Source organism: Miscanthus floridulus, chromosome 1 (genome assembly GCF_019320115.1).
Source record: "Miscanthus floridulus cultivar M001 chromosome 1, ASM1932011v1, whole genome shotgun sequence".
NCBI classification, from domain to species: domain Eukaryota; kingdom Viridiplantae; phylum Streptophyta; class Magnoliopsida; order Poales; family Poaceae; genus Miscanthus; species Miscanthus floridulus.
In genome coordinates, this window is record NC_089580.1 from 51,600,837 (window position 1) to 51,622,508 (window position 21,672).

Below are 21,672 nucleotides of genomic sequence, written 5' to 3' on the forward strand. Positions count from 1 at the left end.
AGGCATGCAATTGTTGTTAATTTTTTATGTTAAGAAAAAGATTGACCTAGCCTTTATCTTGGCTGATGTGGACTGGGTAGTCACCTCACCATGTCCCACTAATCATGTGACACCAGTGAGAGAGACAAACGAGGCTGATGCCGCTTGGGCAACTAAAGAGAGGAATTTTGAATCTCAAAAGATGTTTTATGACCTTGAGCATAGGAAGTGGGTCACTACCAATAAGAAATATTTGGTTGTGATAAAGAACATGATTAAGCCTGTAATTGCGGGCTCAATCTCAGAGTGTGACACGGTCACTGAGTACCTCGATAGAATAAAGAGTCAGTTCACTAGCTCTTCAAAGACATATGCTACCTAGCTGATAAAAAGCAGCTGGTGACAGAGAGTTACTCTGGAAATGGTGGATAAGAGAGCTCACGATGCGTCGTCGAAATTATGGCACTGTCGTTAAGGCCATATTTTGAGGAGGAGAATAGAAAGACTAGTTAAGAATAATATTCTTCCTCCATTAGAGCTCTCAGATTTAGAACAATGCAGAGAATGCATAAAAGGAAAGTATGTAAAGAAAATTAAAAAAGATGCCAAATGAAGCGTAGGAATTATACAGATTATTCACACAGACATCTATGGTCTGTTTCCTGTAAAGAGTGTGGATGGTTATGATTCATTCATAACATTCACAGATGATTACTCCCATTATGGCTATATTTATCTAATCAAAGAAAAAACAGAAGCATTGGATAAATTTAAGATATTTAAGGCAGAAGTTGAAAACCAACACAATTTAAAGATTAAGACAGTTAGGTCCGACCGTGGGGGGAGTACCACGGTCGGCATACACCATATGGCCAAGTTCCTAGAACTTTTGTAAGGTTCTTACAGGAGAATGACATAGTAGCACAGTATTCTATACCGGACGAACCTCAGCAGAATAGAACAGCTGAAAGACGCAATTGTACCCTGATGGACATGGTGCATAGTATGATAAGTTACTCCACCTTATCGTTGAGGTTGTGGATGGAGGTATTAAAAACCGCCATTCATATTCTCAATAGAGTACCAAGTAAGTCAGTGCCCAAAACACCGTATGAGTTGTGGACAGGAAGAGTACCCTCACTAAACCACTTACGTGTGTGGAAGAGTCCTACTGAGGCTAAAGTATTTAACCCAAATATTGGGAAGCTAGATCCCAAAACAGTAGGTTGCCATTTCATTGGCTACCCAGAAAAGTCAAAAAGTTTTCGTTTCTACTATCTAGATAGACATACAAAGTTTGTAGAAACGAGACACGCTGTCTTCATAGAGAATGAAATAATGAGGAGGAGCATAGTAGCTCGAGAAATTGACTTTGAAGAGAAGCGGGTGTATACGCCCACTCCGATGATTTATGAGCTATTTTTCTCACTACCTGCTGTCGCTGCACCGACAGTGCAAGATACTGTGGTGCCAGCACCTATTGTTATTTCGCCTATGGCAACAATGAATGACGATCTTCAGGATCCTATAGAACCTATTGCCACACACGAGGGGGAGCAACAACAGCCTCAAACAGAAGATGTGCCAAATGTGGAGGCCCCTAGAAGGTCTCAAAGAGTTAGAAAATTAGCTATTCCTGCTGACTATGAAGTATACAACACTGATAAATTTCAAATGAAGGATGATCCCACCTCATTTGAAGAAGTCATGGGAAGTGATCATTCATCAAAGTGGCTTGAGGCCATGAAAGATGAAACGAAATCTATGAATGCCAATAAAGTTTGGAACATGGAAATAATTTCTAAAGGAGCCAAAATAGTAGACTGTAAAATGGGTATATAAAACAAAACTTGACTCTCAAGGAAATATAGAGAGATATAAAGCTTGACTTGTGGCAAAAGGCTTTACGCAAAGAGAATGGATTGATTACAATGAGACTTTTTCTCCAGTCTCATGTAAGGATTCCTTCAGAATCATAATGGCATTAGTGGCATATTACGATTTAGAATTACATCAGATGGATGTAAAGACGACATTTCTCAACGGGGACTTGGAAAAAAATGTTTACATGGCACAACCGAAAGGTTGTCATGGAAGGAAAAGAACGAATGAGATGCCGCCTAAAGAAATCCATTTATGGATTAAAACAAGCTTTAAGACAGTGGTATTTGAAGTTTGATCAGACAATAAGGAATTTTGGGTTTAAAGAGAATATAGAGGACAATTGTGTCTATACAAAGTTTAAGAATGGGAAATTTATCTTCCTTGTCCTGTATGTGGATGATATCTTACTTGCTAGTAGTGATGTCAGTCTACTACTGGAGACAAAGAAGTTTTTGTTCTCAAAATTTGATATGAAAGATCTTGGTGAAGCTTCGTTCGTTTTAGGGATCGAGATTCACCGAGATAGAAGTAAAAGGGTATTACGACTGTCACAAAAGGCATACATATAAAAAGATCTTAAAGAAATTCAGTATGCACAAATGTAGTCCCACACCTGCTCCTATAGTTAAGGGCGATAGATATAGGGATTTTCAATGCCCTAGTAACTAATATGAGATCGATCAAATGAAAGTGGTTCCATATGCTTCAGCTGTCGGAAGCTTGCAATATGCTCAAGTATGTACGCGCCCTGACTTGACATTTGTTACCGGGTCACTTGGCAGATTTCAGAGCAATCCTGAAACAGAACACTAAAAATGGTAAAGAAAGTCTTGCGTTATTTGCAAGGATCGAAAAGCCTCATGACGACGTATAGAAGATTAGATTCACTCCATATAGTGGGATATTCTGATTCTGATTATGCGGGAGATGATAGAAAATCCACGGATATGTATTCACTCTCGTAGGGGAGCTATTTTATGGAAAAGCTCAAAGCAAACCGTCACTACATCGTTCACAATGTATGCCGAGTTTGTAGCGTGTTATGAGGCAACGGAGCAGATGAACTGGCTAAAGAAGTTCATACCCGGTTTGAAGGTGGTTGATGACATCTATAGACCACTTAAGTATATACTGCGATAATAATCCGGTAGTACAGTATGCTTACAACAATAAGTCAAGTGGTGTTGCAAAACACATTGACATAAAGTATTATGTTATGAAAGATAAAGTCCGGGATCATGTCATAAGTCTTGAGCATATAAGTACCGAAAAGATACTCGTGGATTCGCTTACAAAAGGCTTATCACCCAACGTGTTCAAAGAACATGTAGCTAGCATGGGTTTAAGGGAAAACCTATAATTTCTAGACAAAAGAAGGACCAAAGTTAAGTATCTATTTCAGAATAGAGTGGTGTGTTGTAACTGTTAAATCTATCGGTAATTGACCGTGACGATGAAACATGCTCTATGCGCTAATCTGTAATGGAATGAACAAAAGTAAATGATATGAAATTGAAAGATGGTAGTAAGATCAAGGGGAGAATGTTAGTTGATCTCCACCAATAGGCTCAACGACCTATTGGGTCCTTGGATCTGCGCTCTGATCGGGGGCGCCTGACCCTAATATGGTTGGTGGGCCTTGTCGCACAACACTATAAAAGGAGATATGGGGATCTGGGCTCGGACTACGAGGTTGACCGGAGTCGCAGTGATCCTCCAAAAACTAAACATAATCCGATCTAAAGTGAGTGCTGCCAGTGACGGGAAGCCACCACCAACCTCACCGTCGTCTCTGCATCGCCACTGGACCTCGCCACCTCTACGCTGAACTCCACCGTGCCGAGCTCCCTCGACACTGGCGTCCATGCGGCTACGGCGCAACTGTGCGAGCGCGAAGTAGAGGAACCCTAAGTAAGATGTTTAAACCCGCTAGATCTACGTACACCTAGTACTGAGAAATTTCTAACACGAACAGGTTCAAGGAGGGTTGATATTTAGTCTCCATATGTTATCTGGTCTTGTTAAGCCCTTGGTCATAGCTGGATTGGTTCTGTCTTCAGTTCTGAAACTTCGATCGCTAAATGCTGGCAGGCTGCCTCTGTAACGCTTGTAGATCCATGAATGAACAGAGGAAACACAAGAGGTTCTCTCTTTTTGTGAGCATAATAATAATAACTAGTTGGCCAGTTGGGACACCCATTTTGAAGTTGATTATGCTGAAGGATCAAACTATGAAGTTGCAGCCAATTTTATGACACTGCAAATAAGGCATGGTTTGGTATATGCTTGTATATAAGATATGCTTAAATATCAAAGTCGATGTACATATAAAGAAGTTCAAGCTGATGAAACACGTAAAAAGAGGAAGCACAATATGCGAGGCAAGTGATTTTTGACTTTTTATTGACTCTTTTGGATAAGTGAAGTTTCTGCAAATAAAAAAAAGATAACAAGTGTGAGCAAAGTAGGTGTGTCAAACATAGATAAGTGGAAAGAAGAAATTTTGTTTAATATTTTTAGTACCTATGTTTCATTGGTTAAGTAGATCTTTTGGATTTGTTATGGATTGTCCAGCATCGTGATCTACATTACTGTAGGAATATCAGGATGTTAGGAATGCCTGTGAAAAAAAATGAATGAGAGGAATGTTAGCACTTACTAGTACATTATTTGGGCCTGTTCGGCTGGTATTAAAACTGGCTGATAAGTTGGTCTTGACTGATTTGTTGTGAGAAAAAAATACTGTAGATTCTAGCTGATAAGCCGGCTGATAAGTTCAAGCGAACAGGCCTGACGTTTTGGATCATCATCCGAAGCCGGTCCATGTGTTTCACTGAATTGGATATAGTAGTATCAATATCAGGGAAATGGAATGGTTAAAAAAATTGCATTCAGAGCTTTTTTATATAGGAATGCTTGAACAGTTGTGTACCTATATGATCAAAATCTAAAGTTCTCTTGGCAGTAGAGCTTGGTGTTGTGTTCAGTACATGTCCTTTTTTTTTTAAAAAAAAAGACTAAAAGTGCATCGAATCCTATTATGGGTTTTGGCGCCCCCTCTCCCCAATTATTCAAATGATGAATATTGCGACTACTGGATGATATTGGAAGAAGATTGATCTCTCTGTATTAGCTTTTACTTTATCTTGAGTTCTTGACTACATATATGAATGTCGCAAGCAGAATCGATGGTTCTGTTCGCTTGAGCTTATAAGCTAGAATCAACTATACCTTTTCAGTCATGAAACAATGTTTTTCTCTCACAACAAATTAGCCGCAGCAGCAATAAGTCGTGTCGAACAGAGCCGATGCTATGTCCATATATATTTAAGAACATCTGACAAAAATACAAAATCATAGACGCCATACACAAAACATCAGACACTTAGGCCTTGTTTAGATGATGGTGGAGAATCAGTATTTGGCACTGTAGCACTTTCGTTTGTATTTGATAATTATTGTTCAATCATGGTCTAACTAGGCTCAAAAGATTCATCTCGTAATTTACAATCAAACTGTGTAATTAGTTATTTTTTTATCTATATTTAATACTCTATGCATGTGTCCAAAGATTTGATGTGATGAAGAGAGAGTGAAAAAACTTAGAATCTAAATAAGGCCTTAACATATACTATAGGAGAGTTATAAACAAATAATAATCAAATATGACCAAGGTATAAACCCTCTCTCGTCTCTTGTTTGATTGATGGTCGGTATAAACCGACCTGACCGACGCTGGAGTCGTGCGTCGTGTCGTGTCGTCCCCTTGGCGCGGCGCCCACCTCTGACCTAGCCACTGGAGATGCTGCTGCTGCTCCAGAGCTGAACCAAAACCCCGGGAAATCAGGCAGGCAGGCCGCCGGAGGAAATGGAGCAGCTGGTGGGAGTTCACCACCACCACCACCACTCGCTCTCCCCTCGGGCTCCTCGCACCCCGACCCGCCCGCAGCCGCAGCCGCAGCCGCAGCCGCTCCTCCACCACCTCCCCCCGTCCAACAGGCTCCGGGATCTCCACTCCCAGATTCGCATTCACCCCGCGGTCCCCGTGGCCAGCAGGGTCCTCCGCGCCACCCCGCCCTTCTTCCTCATCCTCCTCGCCGCCGTCACCATCTTCTCCGCCCCCACGCCGCTGCTCCGCCTCCGCTCCGCCTCTCCCAGGCCGCTGCTCCTCCCGATGCCCGCGCCGCCGCCGCCACCCCCTGCGCCGGAGCTCTTTGATCTAGACGGCGGGAGCGTTCGGGTCCGCCTCACCAATGTCGGCGCCGCCGTCACCTCGCTCCTCGTCCCGGACAAGAACGGTGCGGCTTCTCTTTGGTACCCACCTTCTGTTTGCTTGTGCTGTAGAGCGGCTGTGAGTTTCTTGGTTCACGATGCTCTGCTCGTTTTGCTCCCAGGGGTTCTCGCTGATGTGGTGCTCGGATTCGACTCGCTGGATCCGTACCTGGTGAGTTCTTGATGCATGCGTTTCATTTGGAACCATTAATTAGCGCATTGCCTCATTTCTCGGAGATCTCTGCGGGAGTAGAGTTAGGAGTCTGAAGGGAGATATTTTATTGGTTTCTGACTTTTGAAAGTCAACTTGTGCGTGCAAGCGCTGCATATTGGTAGCTTGTGTGTGAATGTATCTGCGTATGTGCTGGGGCCCCTTCTTTTTTCTGGTTCGTTGGTTACTCAATTATGGCGTGTGTTTTGTAATATTATACTACTATATAGAAGAAGATGAGGCAGTAATTTTTAAATAATTTATTTTCCTGCGAAAGTGCAGCAAAATTTATTTATTCATGTCTATAGAAACGTTGAATACTGTTATTAACTACAGTATTATGATGCCATCTCTAAAATATTTTTGCCAGTAATAAAAGCTTTTAACCTTGTATATGTAAGCTCTATCTTTAATATCTCTTACATTAAGGCATTACTCTCATCTTTTCTTGGTAACTTGGAGCATCCATTGTTTGGTTCAGTACGGACTTTAACAACTGTGCTGCCATGCCAAACTACATTGAGCGCTCAAAAGTATGAAGTGTAAAAATAAACTTAAAATATGATGCCTCATTTGATTTAGTTTCGCCTGAGTGTTGCTTATAAGTTACAGCGCTAATACTGCATAACAGTTCAATGATTTTGCCTCTGACATCATTGTGGTATTGATAAGTTTTACCTCCTAGGGTCTGAACTCTGAACACTAGTGCCATTTGTTACATTTCACATATAGTTTTAACTCATAGCATTTAATTGGGAAATAACATTGAAATAAATTCAACACTCAGCCCCAGTGCTTTCAAGGCGTCGCTTTGTCATCGCTTAATCGCCAAGGCGCTCCACGCGGGACGCCACAACAGACGACTCGCCTTAGATTCGTATGGCGTCCGCCTTATGACCGTGGCGTCCAGAAATCGTCGCTTTGGCGTCTGATTCGTTCCAAATCGTGCGTGGTGGGCGCCATACACGGGCCCGATTCTGGGCGGCAAACAGGAGTGCGCAGAGAGAGCTGGCGCGCGGGAGAAATTGGCACGCGCGCAGAGAGAGACGCGCGGGAGAAATTCAGCGCAGAGAGAGGAGCGCGCGGGAGATCTTGAAGGGGAGACGGCGGCGGCTGTCGATCTGAGAGCACTGACCAGAGAGGAAGGGGAAGCAGAGGGGCGGAGGGAAGAGCAGAGCAGAGCAGCGCATCAGGAGGAGAGGGAAGCAGAGCAGGGCATCCGGAGAGGAGCGGAGGGAAGCAGAGCAGCCACTCATGCGGTCGTGCGGAGGCGGAATAGCAGTGGGGAGCGGCGGCGCTGATGGGGGTCGGGAACTCGGGATAGGGACCTCGATGAAGCCACACCCAGGAGGGGAAGGAGCACATGGGCTGCCTAGTGGGCTGGGCGAGCCCACTTCTTACTTGGCTCCTTTCTTTTTCTTTTTTTCCTTTCCTTTTTTCTTCGTCTACTGCTCTAAGCTGCTGTTTTTATTTTTTAATTAATTTCTTAAGGCGTCGCCTCTCCTCAAGCTTTAGTCGCTTAAGCGTAAGGCGGTAGTCAGTTGCCTCGCCTCGCCTTACCGCCTTGAAAACATTGCTCAGCCCCACACTTAATTTGTTTCAATATTGTTCATTACTGTAGCTTGCAGCATGAGTTTTATTTCAGTGAACTGTTAAGTTGTCTTGCATGTTTTCCTATTTCTAAAATCTTTCCTTCTTGTGTACGAGTGTAACTTCACGCTAATGGCAGCATGAAATGGTGTTCCAGCACTTACTTTAGAAACAACAGGTGGAAGATTGTGGCTGTGTGCCTCTGCCACAAACTTCACCTTTTTTCAGCTTGAATCACATTTTGCCAAACTGCATTATGTTGGCCAGCTGGCACCGCTAGCCAAGAGTCAGCATTTAGTATACCTGGTATAGAAGTAAATGCTTTTTCATTGCTTGATGATAGGATCCAGGAATTAGTATGGGTGCTGAATTCTGAAGTTTGGTTGACATCCTTTTCTACCACTGAACCACCTTAGAAGTTAGACCTACTCTGTCTGGTTTACAAATGCTTACCTTTTGGATAAGAGTTAGTCAAACTTTCAAAACTTTGACTATCAATATGTTTAAAACTATTTTGCTTGGAAATGTGAAAAATCATATATGTATATATTGTCTTAAAAATACTTACATATTCTCATAAATTTATTGGATTCTATAAATATATCAAAATACAAAATAGTGATCCAAGGTACACATCAAAGACTATGTAATGTCCAAAATGGCCAAGTATTTTTTGACTCGAGGGAGTACTTTGCAAGTGCACTGTCCATTAATATTAACCTTTTTTGTTTTTATCTTACTTTTCAAATGCTGTAACTTCAGTTTTTCATTTGCAAACTAACTCATATTACTTTTAAGTGTTGTAGTCTTAATTTTATGGATATCTGGATTACTGTGTGGTGCTGTGTTCCTCGACTCCTAATTAATAACAAAATTGAAGCAATACATTACATCTCTTTGAGCAGTTCGCTTAAATTGCATGCTGACCACCCGCTATCCACATGTCATGGCTGGCGTGCCCATGATGGGATAAACCACAGGAAAGATGGTTGGGTGGAGTCGGCTTTGTTGGAGATGAGGTCTAGATCAAACTGTCAAAGATGAGAGGAATGAACAGTCGAACACAAGAGGGGGGCTACATTGATTGTTTCTTGCTTGCCTTTAATTGATACATCTCCTTTCCTTATATATGGAGTTTCTACTTGACTCGTAAGAAAGAGATCCAATCTAATACTACCAAATCTTATCTCTAACTAACCCTAAACCTGAGGGAGGCAGTGCTACAGGCCTGGCGCTACAATACATTCCTGCTACAGTGCCGAACCAGCCCAAAGAGCACAGTTGGCTGCCCATAACATCTCATGCTGCCATTTTACTTATTCTTCCAGTGCACGCAGCCACACACCACCGCATTTAACAAAATGAAGCCCTCCTAACCCTCTTGTTGACAGTTTTAGGTTTCACTGATGTGGTCAGAGAGCATTTTTTAACATATTGTTCTCTCTTTACTAAGAAAGCAATACTCTATTTGTTCCAAATTATAGATCATTTTAGCTTTGTTCTAAGTCAAACTTGTTTAACTTTGACCAATTTTATAGAAAAATACATCAACGTCTAGAATATCAAATTAGTTTCATTAAATTTCCCAAGATCTTGGTAGAGCCTTTATTTGAACTTGTAGATTTTAATATTCTTTTTAAAAACTTGGTCAAAGTTAGACTTAGACAAGGCCAAATTGAACTATAATGGAATAGAGGGAGTACCTTTTTTCATCAAGTACTCTGTTGAAAAGTTTTATCAAGGGTGGGCTAGGCACAATGGTTGTCTCCACTTATGTCCTCGAGGTCCTGGGTTCGAATCAGCCTCCTTGCAAAATAATCAAACACAAGGTTGCCTAGGAATTCCCTTCCCTAGAGGCCTGGAGTCCACCTAATGTGGTAGTTTTCAGTGCTGGGTATGCCCTCTTACTTTTTTTTTTTTTTTTTTGAAAAGTACAGTTTCTGGAATGAAAACTATTTGGAGAACTGATTCTTGTCGGCTGGGATTGTTATTCCGCAGAACTCCTTTGGATCCCCCTAAACTTCAAAATGACCTTCAAAAGCAGCCATAGGTGGTAGGTTATCCAGTTTTATAGTTCAGGGGTTATGCGGATTTTCACGAAAGCATAGTGGGTGTGAAATGGATTTATTCCTAATTTAGGTTTGCATTCCTTTTCTGGTTTGCCCTTATATTTTAATGTACATTTTTCCCTTCAGGGATTAGCTTCACAACTGTGGCTGTTGTTTATCTGCAGTTTGTAGATCGTTATTTACGTATATCTCAGCGATCAAGAATTGCTTTGGTGCTAACAGTTAGAGTCTCTTTGATCAGAATGGAACCTCACCTTACTTTGGCTGCATTCTTGGTCGAGTTGCAAATAGAATCAAGGATGGAAAGTTCACTCTAAATGGGGTGCATTACAATCTGAGTATCAACAACCCACCTAACACCCTTCATGGTAAGGAAAATCTGTAATGTTATATTGTTATTTAAAAGTTATTTAAACATGCAAATATAAATAATAATGAAAAATGCCTGATAACAACCCTGGTACTAAATGACTTTGACAAATTGGGATGTAACTGCATATGGTATTCATTGTACAACAAAGGCTAATAAATATCCACATTGTGTAGTTTGTACAAAGCTTTCAATGGGGATATTTTGTTATTGCTAAGCTATTAATTGTAGTCATATGATATAAAACTTTCAATGTCCACACTGTAAATTTCCCATTTCTCATTAAATACATTGCTGCTCTCTCATAGGATAAGACAGGTACACACTAATTTTGACTATCACCTATGCATTGATAATATTGCAAGTTACTGTCATGGACTACCCAAGTGGTACAATGATGCCAACAACCAGCAGCCACACTGTCAGGACAGGAGAAAAGGAATTTGGGATGAGATTGATATTAATGTGTGCTTGTGTGAGCTGAGGGAGTTAAGCATGATCTGGCTTCTATGGTGGAAAAACCTGGTCTTGTGGTGGCCTGCAGCAGCAAGCCACTCTCAAAACTGGCTTCATGGGTGAAATGATCTTGCATTAAACTTGGTTTAGTGGACCCAAAGACAAATAGTATTGTGGGGAACAAAATACTGTTTCCTCAATACTTCCTTTCCCTTGCTGAATGAAAATAACTGCTGGCTGCTCTTTATAGATCTAGGCATGGACTTAACAAGTGCACTCTAGAATTTCTCAATACCAAATCAGTGAGCTAATTAATGAACAAAACCAGTCATTAAACATCAAATATCATAAACAAATAACTAATAGGATATAGGTAATCAAAGTATACAGGGAGACTTATCTCGGAAGCCACCATGTGCTACAATACCCTTACCCCCGACTTATGCACATCAGCACATGACAACTGAACCCACTAAGGGGTTGGGACACAAGGAGTAAGTGAGTAACAGTTACCCTTAGGGCCAGTTGAGGCAAGGTAAGGGGTTGCCATTGCCATTTCTTTAGACAAACAGTACAAATGAATCAATCTAGTTACAACTCAACTGCACAGTTTGAACCTCCTTTACATGATACTGAACACTTGCTGGACAAGATGTTTTTGACCAAAAGAAGGCTGGGGGAAAGCAAGTGGTTGCACTGCTGCAGTTGAGACTCAGTGACCACAACAGCCTTGGTGCTGGCATGCTCTGTTTTCTCGGTGCCTGCTACTGAACTATATAGTCAGTTAGATGTATGTTATTATCCAGTCTCTTATTTTGGTATATCTATTGTATTAGGGACACCTAACATCCAATACAGAATCACAGATGCATGTTTGCACATAGAAAGAAGAGATCTACATCACTTCAATTATTTGTGCTTCTGTTCCATTAACTAATCTAGGGGCAATACCATATTCAGGTGGATTTAAAGGGTTTGACAAAACTGTATGGGAAGTCGCCGAATGTAACAAAGGGGACAAGCCCTCAATTACCTTCAAGTATTATAGTAGAGATGGAGAGGAAGGTACTGTGACAATTACCTTCTATGAAAAATAACTGTATATACATGCCTTATTTCAATGAATACTAATGCTGTGAAAAACAGGTTACCCAGGTGATGTTTCTGTTACTGTCAGATATTCACTTCTTCCAAGTGCAACACTGAAACTTGAGATGGAAGCCATACCATTGAACAAGGCCACACCCATCAGTTTAGCACAGCACACCTATTGGAACCTGGCAGGCCATGACTCAGGAGATGTGCTTTCACATTCGGTCCAGATATGGGGCTCTCAGATAACTCCAGTAGATCAAACCTCAATACCTACAGGCGAGTTCATGCCAGTAAGTGGCACTCCCTTTGATTTTCTGACTGGGAACAGAATTGGAAGCAGAATTGATCAGGTCCCTGGTGGTTATGATCATAATTACATGCTTGACTCCAGTGAAGTGAGGTCAGGTCTGCGACATGTGGCAAAAGTGGTAGACCCGTCTAGTTCGAGGGCCCTAGACATTTGGGCTGATGCACCTGGAGTGCAGTTCTACACTGGAAATTTTCTTCATGGCATCGTGGGCAAAGGAGGTGCGGTCTATGGAAAGCATGCTGGCCTCTGCCTCGAGACGCAAGGTTTCCCGAATGCTGTTAATCAACCTAATTTTCCCTCAGTTGTCTTTCACCCTGGTGAGAAGTACAGGCATATGATGCTGTTTGAATTCTCTACCGAGTGATGTAGCGCATGTAGATATACAGCATTTTTCTTGTGTTTTCTGCTTGTCAGTAGTTAAAAACTATGGTGCAGCAGTTGTTGAATTGATTCTTGATAGGGCTGAATATATAGCAGAATGTAGCAAAATTAGTAGGAAAGAAACAAATTCGACATGAAGTAGTAGGTTACAAGGTCCGCATCTCATGTGAACCTGTTACTTGTGAGTTCAGTATAGTTCATTCAGGATTAGCAATTCTTGCATGGGTTAGGTTAACATCACATTTTCTGTTGAGAAAAACTGAATGCAAACATGATTTATTCGAATATTTTAAAATCACATGGAAAAGGAAAGTATGTTGAAAGATTAAGTTATACATGTTGTGTCTAATTGCCTTCGATATGGGACAGTACGTTCTTTCTTCAGAGTTATAACCATGAATCATGGTTGGACTGTTTCGTAGCTGGTATTCTCCCTCATATGGGTTTGTAGATCCTTATTGTATTAAGCACTCCATAATGCACAGGGACATATGTCCATGCACCTCATATTTAGAACTCAGTCCATCCAACTATTGCGCAATGTAGATGGCCATACGCCTGTTGTATCGCGTCTTGAAAAAAATAATAGGCTTTTTATGGAAATAACTATAAGTTCTATTTTCAGTTTGTAACCTGTTGACTGAGAAAACTTCAGAAGGCTGCACATGTAGTGAAATATTTGTTTGAATTTTTTTGTGGCACCCATCCACTTCGGGAAACAGCATCTATCTATAATGATAAATCCAAGTAAAATGAATGTTGAACTGTATTCTTTTGCTAGATTTATATTTAGGCCTGGTTTAGTTCTAGGGTGTAAAGTTTTAGGGTGTCATATGGGGGTGTCGCTTGGGGTGTTCGGATACTAATAAAAAGACAAATTACAGAATCCATTAGTAAATCGCGAGATGGATTTATTAAACCTAATTAATCCGTCATTAGCACATGTATTACTGTAGCACCCACATTGTCAAATCATAGCCTAATTAGGCTTAAAAGATTTGTCTCGCAAAGTAGTCACAATCTGTGCAATTAATTATTTTTTTAGTTTATATTTAATACTCTATGCATGTGTTCGAATATTCCATGGGATAGGACCTGCTTTTGATCTGAAGTTGTTAGATCTGATTCTGAAGCAACAGACAGGTGCAGCGCTGCAGCTAAATTTCAGTGGATGCAGCAATTCGCAGTGCGAGAGATTCCTTTGTTGGAGGAACCCGGGGCACTGTCTGTTGTTTGATGCATTGTACAGTATTCTCAGAATGTGTTTTTAAAATCTGATAAATGTATCTTTCATCAAGCCGAAATCTACGTGTGGCGTTAATGTTTTTTTTTTTGGAGCTAAATAGTTTTAATGGTTAGAAGTTTCACCGGAAATAACGAGTATTTGACTATCTGTGATGCAAGAGACCATTTTCATGGTTCCGGAGAGCCAACGCTGCTGCTTCAAACAATCAAGCAAGAAATCGCATTATCCAAATGCAGGGTTGGTTAATGGAAGAAAGCAGTGCATCCTCCGTCCTCCCTGTAGTGGAGAATGCAATGGAACAAGAGCAATACATTCAAAGTGAACCAAATTTGGCTCGGATTGTGAAGCAATACAGTTCTGTCAATGGATAGCAAAATAGATACGAGTCTGAAACACAGACAATCAAATCAAACTACATAATATGGATACGAGTCAAACCAGTCATAACATAAATACTTTTCTGATTTTCTCATCTACTGTACCTAATATTGGCACAGATTTCTCCGGATCTGAATCTGATACAGAATAATAATGCAGCATATCATCCCTCTAATCAGCTAGTCCAGCTGAGGCAGAGCGTCTCCGTCGTCGCCCAGAGGCCGGTAGCGGACCCTGGAGGGCCGCTCCCTCCGGCCGCTGCCGGGGTCCTCGGCGACCTCCGCCGACGAGCACATCCTCGGCAAGAAGGACCCACCATTGCCTGCCGCGGCACCCTTCTTCTTCTTGGGCTTCTTGCCGTTGCTCCGGGGGCTGCCGCCGCCGCCGCTGGCTGCAACGACCTTGCTGCTGCTCTTCTTGCCGTGGCCGCCGGCGACCTCCATCCTCCGGAAGTACTCTACCTCTCGGAGCACCAGCGAGCCCACCGTGCCCTGCGCGCCGATCTCCACCGGCGCCGCCATGCCGAGGCAGCCGCGGCAGCAATGCTGGTCGGCAGGCACAGTACAGTGCTTGTGGGATGGCTCGCTGGGATTCAATATATGCGGCGCGACGCGGACAAGGAAGGTCTGGCCACAAAGCAGATCATGAGGTGGCAGATGAGTTCTTTTGGGCGCTCGCGCATGGAGTGCAGTGCAGATGGCGTGGACGCTACTTCAGTACCCGACGAGATCGCACGCGCATGCTGTCCAAATTTCATTCAAGTGGTTGGTCCTCCCGTGGATGGATGCATTCGTTGGAGACAAGCAAACCAATGGTCCACATGGATGGATGAATATATGGCTAATGGAGGGCGTCTTGTGATGATCGTCCTGAGACTGAGAGCGAGAGTGGCGCCGTACGTCAGGACCGCGTGTTGGTGGCCAATGGAGGCCAGGCGCGTGCTTCCATGAGTCACCTGCTATACACACATATCTGACTACGCTGCACCACCCTCAATCCACGTCTACATGTATTTCGCGGACGGACATGGAGATGGAAGAGTACAATACTGCTGCGTAAGCAAGTGATCGTGCACACAAAGATTATTAATACTAGCATATCTTCACCCATTTATTTCATTAACGTACACGCCGTACACGACCATAAACAGAGGTTTACCAATACCACGCACACGCCATGAAACAACCCAAAAACTAGCTAGTAAACTATATAAGCACGCAGTGTAAGATCATTGACACTAACATATATACTTCACCGACTTTCACAGGATATATATGCATGCATGATCACATAAATAATATATCTTCGTGCCTGAATATTTTTTTTTACTCAATTCTACCATTATTCGGCCAAGCATCCGAAGAGAAGCTGCATAGCGGCCGTTTCTAGCACACGACAAACTTTGAAGATCCGCTCCTTGTTTTCTTTGTGCCGTTTTAACAGTGCCCACTGACGAATCAAAGCCAGTTGCGTTGCCTTGACCTGAAGCAGACTGTGCAGGAATATAGTATAATATATAGAGCCGCTCCATCAGACTCCAGACTACGGTGATGACTAAACAGACGCATAAAGATGCACTGGCAAACGAGGCTGAGCTTGTAAGAAGAGTGGCTCAGCTAGTGTGAGACTTGTAGTGGATTCCTTGAGCTTGATTGCACGAACGCCAGGAGGCTTGGTCCATGTGAACCCTTGCAGAAGCCTTGCGAAGAGCATCATTGTAACGGAGCTGCCAAGTGACACCCCTGGGCATCCCCTCCTACCTGCGCTGAACGAGACGAACCTAAGGTCCAGCTCGGTGAGAACCACATGCTCTTTCATCATCAGGTGTCGCTCTGGCCGGAATTGGAGAGGAGCATCCCAGACGTCTGAGTTCCGGCCAAGACCCACCCGGCTCAGAAGGACATGGCTGCCCTTGGGAATGAAGTAGCCAGAAACGACGGCGTCTTCCATGGCGACGTGGGGTGGGTTGAAAGCGTGGTAGGGGTGCAAGCGGAAGGCCTCCCGTATGCACGCTTTCAGATAGTTGAGGTGAGGGATGTCAGATTCTTGGACGAGCCTGTCCTTGCCAACAACAGTGTTCAGCTCGTCCATTGCTTTGTGCATGACCTCCGGTTGGTTCATCATCTCCGCAAGTGCCCACTCAACCGCGTTTGATGGATTGTCGACAGTTGCATACATTATCTCCTGAACATGAAACAGTTATATTAACATAGTGAATAACAAGTGACACGGCATAATTTTCTACCACCATGCATGAATGGTTAGTTATAAAAAAGGAAATAAAACCCCTAGAAATTTACTGTCTAGAAATAAGGCAATTTAAAGTTAATACTATTGGGAATGCGGCATAGTAAATATTAACATATCTTACCGCTGTCTGTGCTTGTATTTCGTCAAACGACAAAAAACGTCGCCCTTGTGAATCCTGAAGAGAAACTAGCACGTCAAGAAAATCTCTGGCCTCTCTCTTGTCACCGCATTTGCGAAGACCATCCCACTCATGGATCCTCTCTTGTATGATGGGATCATGCAATCTGTTTATAGTCTTCATTACGCTCTTGGCAACCTTCTTTTGGCCGTCAAGATCGAGGCCAGCAATCATCCACGTCCACGCAGCAGGGATGTAATCTGAAACGGAGAAGCTGTACATGTGGTTCAACAGCGTGAAGAGCGCGTCCACGTGCGCCACCTCCTCAGGACCAGGGCCACTGCCATTGCCAGCAGCACCAGCAGCAACCGAGAAGCGTCTCTTGCCGAACACGAGCCTCCGTATCATGTTGCCGCAGAAATGCTGGGCTACATGACGCACATTGACGGCGCTGTTATCTGAGGTGTTGCACTGGTTGTAGACGAACCTGATGAGGTGGTCGGCCTCCTCCGCTCGCTGGCGCTGTAGACGCCGCTCCATCGACGCGGAGAGGATATCGGAGGTGATCACCCGCCTCATCTTCTTCCACTGCTCCCCGTGCGGCGACAGGATGGAGCCCTTGTACCCGAAGCTGAACAATTCAGTGGCGGATGTTAGGGGGCGAGACGCGAAGACTGCGTCATTCTTTCTGAAAACCTCACGGGCTATCTCTGGGCAGGCAACTACTACGACATGGATAGCTCCAAAGCGGAGGCATAGGATGTTGGTGTGCATGTGCTTGAGAAGGCCATGGATCCATCGGAACACCGGCCTCTTTGACACCACACAGTGCAGGCTGCCGATGATAGGCAACCCAGCCGGACCTGGCGGCAGCTGGTGCAGCTGTGTTTTCTTGGATGACGTTGCTTTGGTTCGGTAGAGAAATAATAAAGCTAGGGCAAGAAAGGTGCAAAGTACTGTTAATGGAGTGACGGCATGTGCATGGCTAGGTGCTAGTGCCATGCTTGATGATGCGTTGGAGCTCATCATATATATTTGTGTTGGGAAGTACATGGATCTGTGTTCAGCTCAGTCTGCGGTATTTGGGTATGGCTGCAAGTTTGTGTTGATGCTCTTGTTATGCTGTTGGTGAGCCATAGGGGAGCATATTATATAGTACTCCTCTTGATGAAGACCCTCTCTACCCTACCTGCTTGGATTGGCTCCATGTTGCTGTTAGCCATTTTGATCGGTCTGATTTGGAATTCCTTAAACGATTATAATGTTTTAAATAACAGCAGGATAAAGCATGCATTTAACGCTGGCCTTCTCCAGAAAATATATAGCAGATACAAACGAAGCTATTTCATTTAGTGTTCACAGTAAACAATGTGAAAATGTGAAATACAATACATCCATACAAACATTTAACTAAAGAAAATTTCATAAACACAAATACTCAAATACATGTACAAGTTCTAGAGTAACATGTCTCCATGTCTATTACATAACATTCACTAAATTAATTAATCAACATCCTCACGGCTACAATCAAATTTTGTTAAGTAAATAGCATATATTGTAGTCCTCTAGAAATATTTGCCTTGGTTAGCATTCGTAGTGCCAAAAATATTTTATGACTAAACCAAATAGTGGTGGAAGCCAGAGTGTTATTAGCGGCAATAGCGAAACAGTTGGCAATATCGTAGCAGTAGACCTATATGAAAAAAAAGCTATAGCGCACTATTTTAACAATGAGAAGAAAAGACCAACCTAGCAGACTAATTAAGACTCCCATCGATTTGTTGTTTGCCTCTCTACTTTCACAAAGGCTAGAATGTGATATCTAAGAGCACATGCAGCAAGGGGAAAGGTCTACACAAGAAAGAGGGGAGACGAGGATGAGAGAACCAAGGACATTTGGAAGGATCTCAATGTAACACTCAGTAGATTCTTCTGACATCAGCCTTACACCTAACTCACTATTTGATCTTTGTGGACACAAGTGATTGGCACGTTCTTGTACCTCGGCACATAATATGCAAATACCGGCATTTAAAAATGTTTGTAGAGTAGATCACTTCTATATGTGCAGTGGAGGCTAGATTTAGATGATTAAACAGCTCCAAGTTAACATTGATACATTAAATTGGATTTTTGGTGAGTTTTCTAGGGCGTGACAAAGTAGCAGGGCTATAATCTATCTGTCGGGGCTTATGTCATTATTTATGGGTAAAAACCAAGAAACAAAAAAATCCGTAAGCACCTAAGGCAAGAAAGCTCCTAATTCTGCATATCAGTTGAAAAAGTTGTCACGCTTGCTGTTGTGAGGCCTAATCCCACCATATTAACTAGAACATTTGGGTCATATGGTCCAATACTAGAACACTAATAAGTTGTTGTTCCCCATTTCCTAAGAGCAAAATCTAATGTTCGATGTGTTGTAGCCCCCTGACTATCATACACAGAAGCCCGAAAATTAACTGTTGGGTGATATTGTTGCACCATACCTTTTACCAATAACTTTGGTTGTGGATGAAAAATAGTTCAAGCATGAAAAATGTTATGTTAATTTTGTAATATGTCACAACTAGGTTTTCAATGCGCTCATATTATTGCAAGGTACAAGCGAACGCTAGACCAGTTGGTCTGGTTGTGCGCTTTGCACTCTGCCAGTCAGAGTTCGAACCCCTCGGGGATGGATTTGATGGCCGGAGGAGACGTAGTTTATCTGCGCGTTGAAAAAAATCCCTCCTCTGCCCTACGCCAAAGCACAGGTCTAAGGCCAGCCCAGTCTCATGGGAGCTGTTGTGCCGCTATGTATGGGTGGGGTAGAGGTTCAAGGGTTTTCTCGACCTGCGTGAGAATGTCTTCTTCTTAAGCATAATGCCCAGGGACTGTCATACCCCCGCGAGTCGAATTTTTTTTCTATATTATTGCAAGCCCTAGTGACTTATTGTATGTGTCCAACTTGGTGAACATATGACCAATCTTGGTGTAGTACTAGTTCACATTAAGACAACTAGATGGGTTTCAATAATTGTGAAAGCTAAATAAAAATAAATTTAACACTTCCTTCATCATTTATATAAAACCTAATTAAAATAAACCATGGTTTGAAAACTAGATTGATTATTATTCTAACAGATAGGCCTTGGTAAACTTTTTTAGAATAAACTAGTAAAATTCCCGAACTAACACAACTAAAATTAAGTGAACTGAACTTCTAGGTCAAGAGATGTTAATGAAACAATGTTGCTGTATGAGAAGGTGACAAGAATTGATCATTTTAAGCCCTAATTTTGCAATTAAGCAAAATCCATAAGGAATTAATTGTATTACTCATTTGATGTCATATCAAGTTTTTTTATGGATTGAATCAAGACTAATCATGCTGAACAATAAATCCATTTAGAAAAGAAAATTGACCTTTCACTACAAGAAAATTGATTTTTGCAGACAACGACTCTAATTAATAGAGGCAGGAACTTTAAGTTTGATCTGACAACGCTTACTCCTAAAATATTATGGATTTTTTGTTGTCCTAAATAAGACCACTTTAAGTTTGATCAAGTTTGTAGAAAAGAGTATTAACATCTACCGTGTCATCAAGGAGGTAAATTATGAAAACAAATTCCACATGTATGTAAATGAAGCACACATGGTATTACAAATATTACTGTTCTTTTCTACAAACTATGTCAAACTTAGGATGATATGACTTATTTTGATCCCGGAATAATAAGCGTATTTTGATCAGAAAAAACTGAATAAAATAGAATTTAATCCTCAATATCTCTTATAATATGTTGTCACTGACGAACGAATATCATTTTACAGGAACTTTGAATACAAGTTTCTTGATACAAAATTGTGTCATAAATTTGTATATACTTTGACTGATTAATAGTTAAAGTTTTTAAAATTTAACCTTTTTTGTCTATACAAAATATGTTTATCATTATGGAATGGAGGGAGTATTTCATGATAGAAGGACTAAGTTTTTTTATGATCAAGTTCTGTTCTTTGATATCCACTCCTTGACTCCCGCTAGTGATAAAGTGATAAAAAATCAGAAATATCAATTTCTAGGATTCATGCTCATGATCTCAACTTTTGCTCTCTCTCGAGCGTCTAGAGCAGATGAGCTACGCGACATATGTGTCGATACAATTGATGCTATTCTTTTATCTACATAATTATGAATCTTATATTATTATATATGTGACACTCTAAACGATCTCCAATGAAAAGGTTGTTAATTGCAAAGTTGCAGTTCTCATCGAATACTACAACTTTGACAGTGACTTTATCTTCATTCAACATTGTTAAGCATCTCAAATCGGATCTGAGATCTTACATTGCATATTTAGACATGTAAAACTTTTCAAATTAAAAAGTTGATAACTACAAAGTTTTAGATCTCTTTGAACTCTATAATTTTGATATAATGTTTATCTTGATACAACCGAATATGAAAAGTTATAATGTTTTGTGTAAAATATCCTATCATTATTGGCGATTCAAGCACGAACCAGACTATCACCGTCGGTTGTAGCCATGAACCGTTACTGATAGTACACTGCTTATCACCACCGGTTGTAGCCATAAATCGACAGTTCTAACCCACCTATTACTACCTATTGTAATATCATATCAGTTAAAGCCACGATCAAATTAGCAGTGATACACTGTCACTGCCGGTTACAAAATAATCGACAGCGATGGTCCGACAATAATCACGTGTTCTGTGGTCATTCTATCCTTCCGTCACCAGCTTGATCTCGTCTTCTTTCCTGCTCGGCCGATGCCCCTTTGCAATTGATCAGGAGGGCACAGCAGTTGCAACTCGTGTTTAATGTGGACAGCAACAAGGCTATCCTTTCTTATTCAGGTCGTCATGCCGCAGCCACACGAACGACATTGGCCTTGCATCACTCTCCCTCCTGCGCGTGGATGCGTATAGTTAACCAAACCAACGGAGCACCGAACCAGCTAATGTCGGGCAACGCCTTGTCGTACGCCGGGGTACACCCGTCCACGCTCGTGCACACATTGCACGTGATCACGTGTCAACAGTTACC

General features: G+C 42.0%; 3 protein-coding genes across 3 annotated transcripts; 1 reads left to right on the plus strand and 2 right to left on the minus strand.

Moving 5' to 3' along the window:
* The first annotated feature begins 5,594 nt into the window (after positions 1-5,594).
* LOC136483650 (uncharacterized) lies at positions 5,595-12,915 on the plus strand. Its single transcript, XM_066480772.1, has 5 exons — positions 5,595-6,161; positions 6,258-6,307; positions 10,247-10,373; positions 11,792-11,896; positions 11,978-12,915. Exons 1-5 carry the CDS (start codon positions 5,732-5,734, stop codon positions 12,598-12,600), a joined length of 1,335 nt encoding a protein of 444 aa, XP_066336869.1. The 5' UTR covers positions 5,595-5,731; the 3' UTR covers positions 12,601-12,915.
* Positions 12,916-14,177: 1,262 nt separating this feature from the next.
* Positions 14,178-15,089, minus strand: LOC136483655 (uncharacterized). Its single transcript, XM_066480783.1, has one exon. It carries the CDS (start codon positions 14,760-14,762, stop codon positions 14,421-14,423), a length of 342 nt encoding a protein of 113 aa, XP_066336880.1. The 5' UTR covers positions 14,763-15,089; the 3' UTR covers positions 14,178-14,420.
* Positions 15,090-15,795: 706 nt separating this feature from the next.
* Positions 15,796-17,662, minus strand: LOC136483664 (tyrosine N-monooxygenase-like). Its single transcript, XM_066480792.1, has 2 exons — positions 16,613-17,662; positions 15,796-16,425 (listed from the first exon to the last, which is right to left on the minus strand). The coding sequence occupies exons 1-2, from the start codon at positions 17,660-17,662 to the stop codon at positions 15,796-15,798; spliced, it is 1,680 nt and encodes a 559-aa protein (XP_066336889.1).
* Between the last annotated feature and the right edge of the window lie 4,010 nt (positions 17,663-21,672).

What these genes read in the sequence shown, in the direction of transcription:
- LOC136483650 (XM_066480772.1), top strand. Translation starts at nt 5,732, where the DNA reads ATGGAGCAGCTGGTGGGAGTTCACCACCACCACCACCACTCGCTCTCC. An exon ending in CCTCGTCCCGGACAAGAACG is followed by an intron (nt 6,162 to 6,257) that starts GTGCGGCTTCTC and finishes TTTTGCTCCCAG; the next exon opens with GGGTTCTCGCTGATGTGGTG. An exon ending in TAGTAGAGATGGAGAGGAAG is followed by an intron (nt 11,897 to 11,977) that starts GTACTGTGACAA and finishes TGTGAAAAACAG; the next exon opens with GTTACCCAGGTGATGTTTCT.
- LOC136483655 (XM_066480783.1), bottom strand. Translation starts at nt 14,762, where the DNA reads ATGGCGGCGCCGGTGGAGATCGGCGCGCAGGGCACGGTGGGCTCGCTG.
- LOC136483664 (XM_066480792.1), bottom strand. Translation starts at nt 17,662, where the DNA reads ATGTACTTCCCAACACAAATATATATGATGAGCTCCAACGCATCATCA. An exon ending in AAATACAAGCACAGACAGCG is followed by an intron (nt 16,426 to 16,612) that starts GTAAGATATGTT and finishes TTTCATGTTCAG; the next exon opens with GAGATAATGTATGCAACTGT.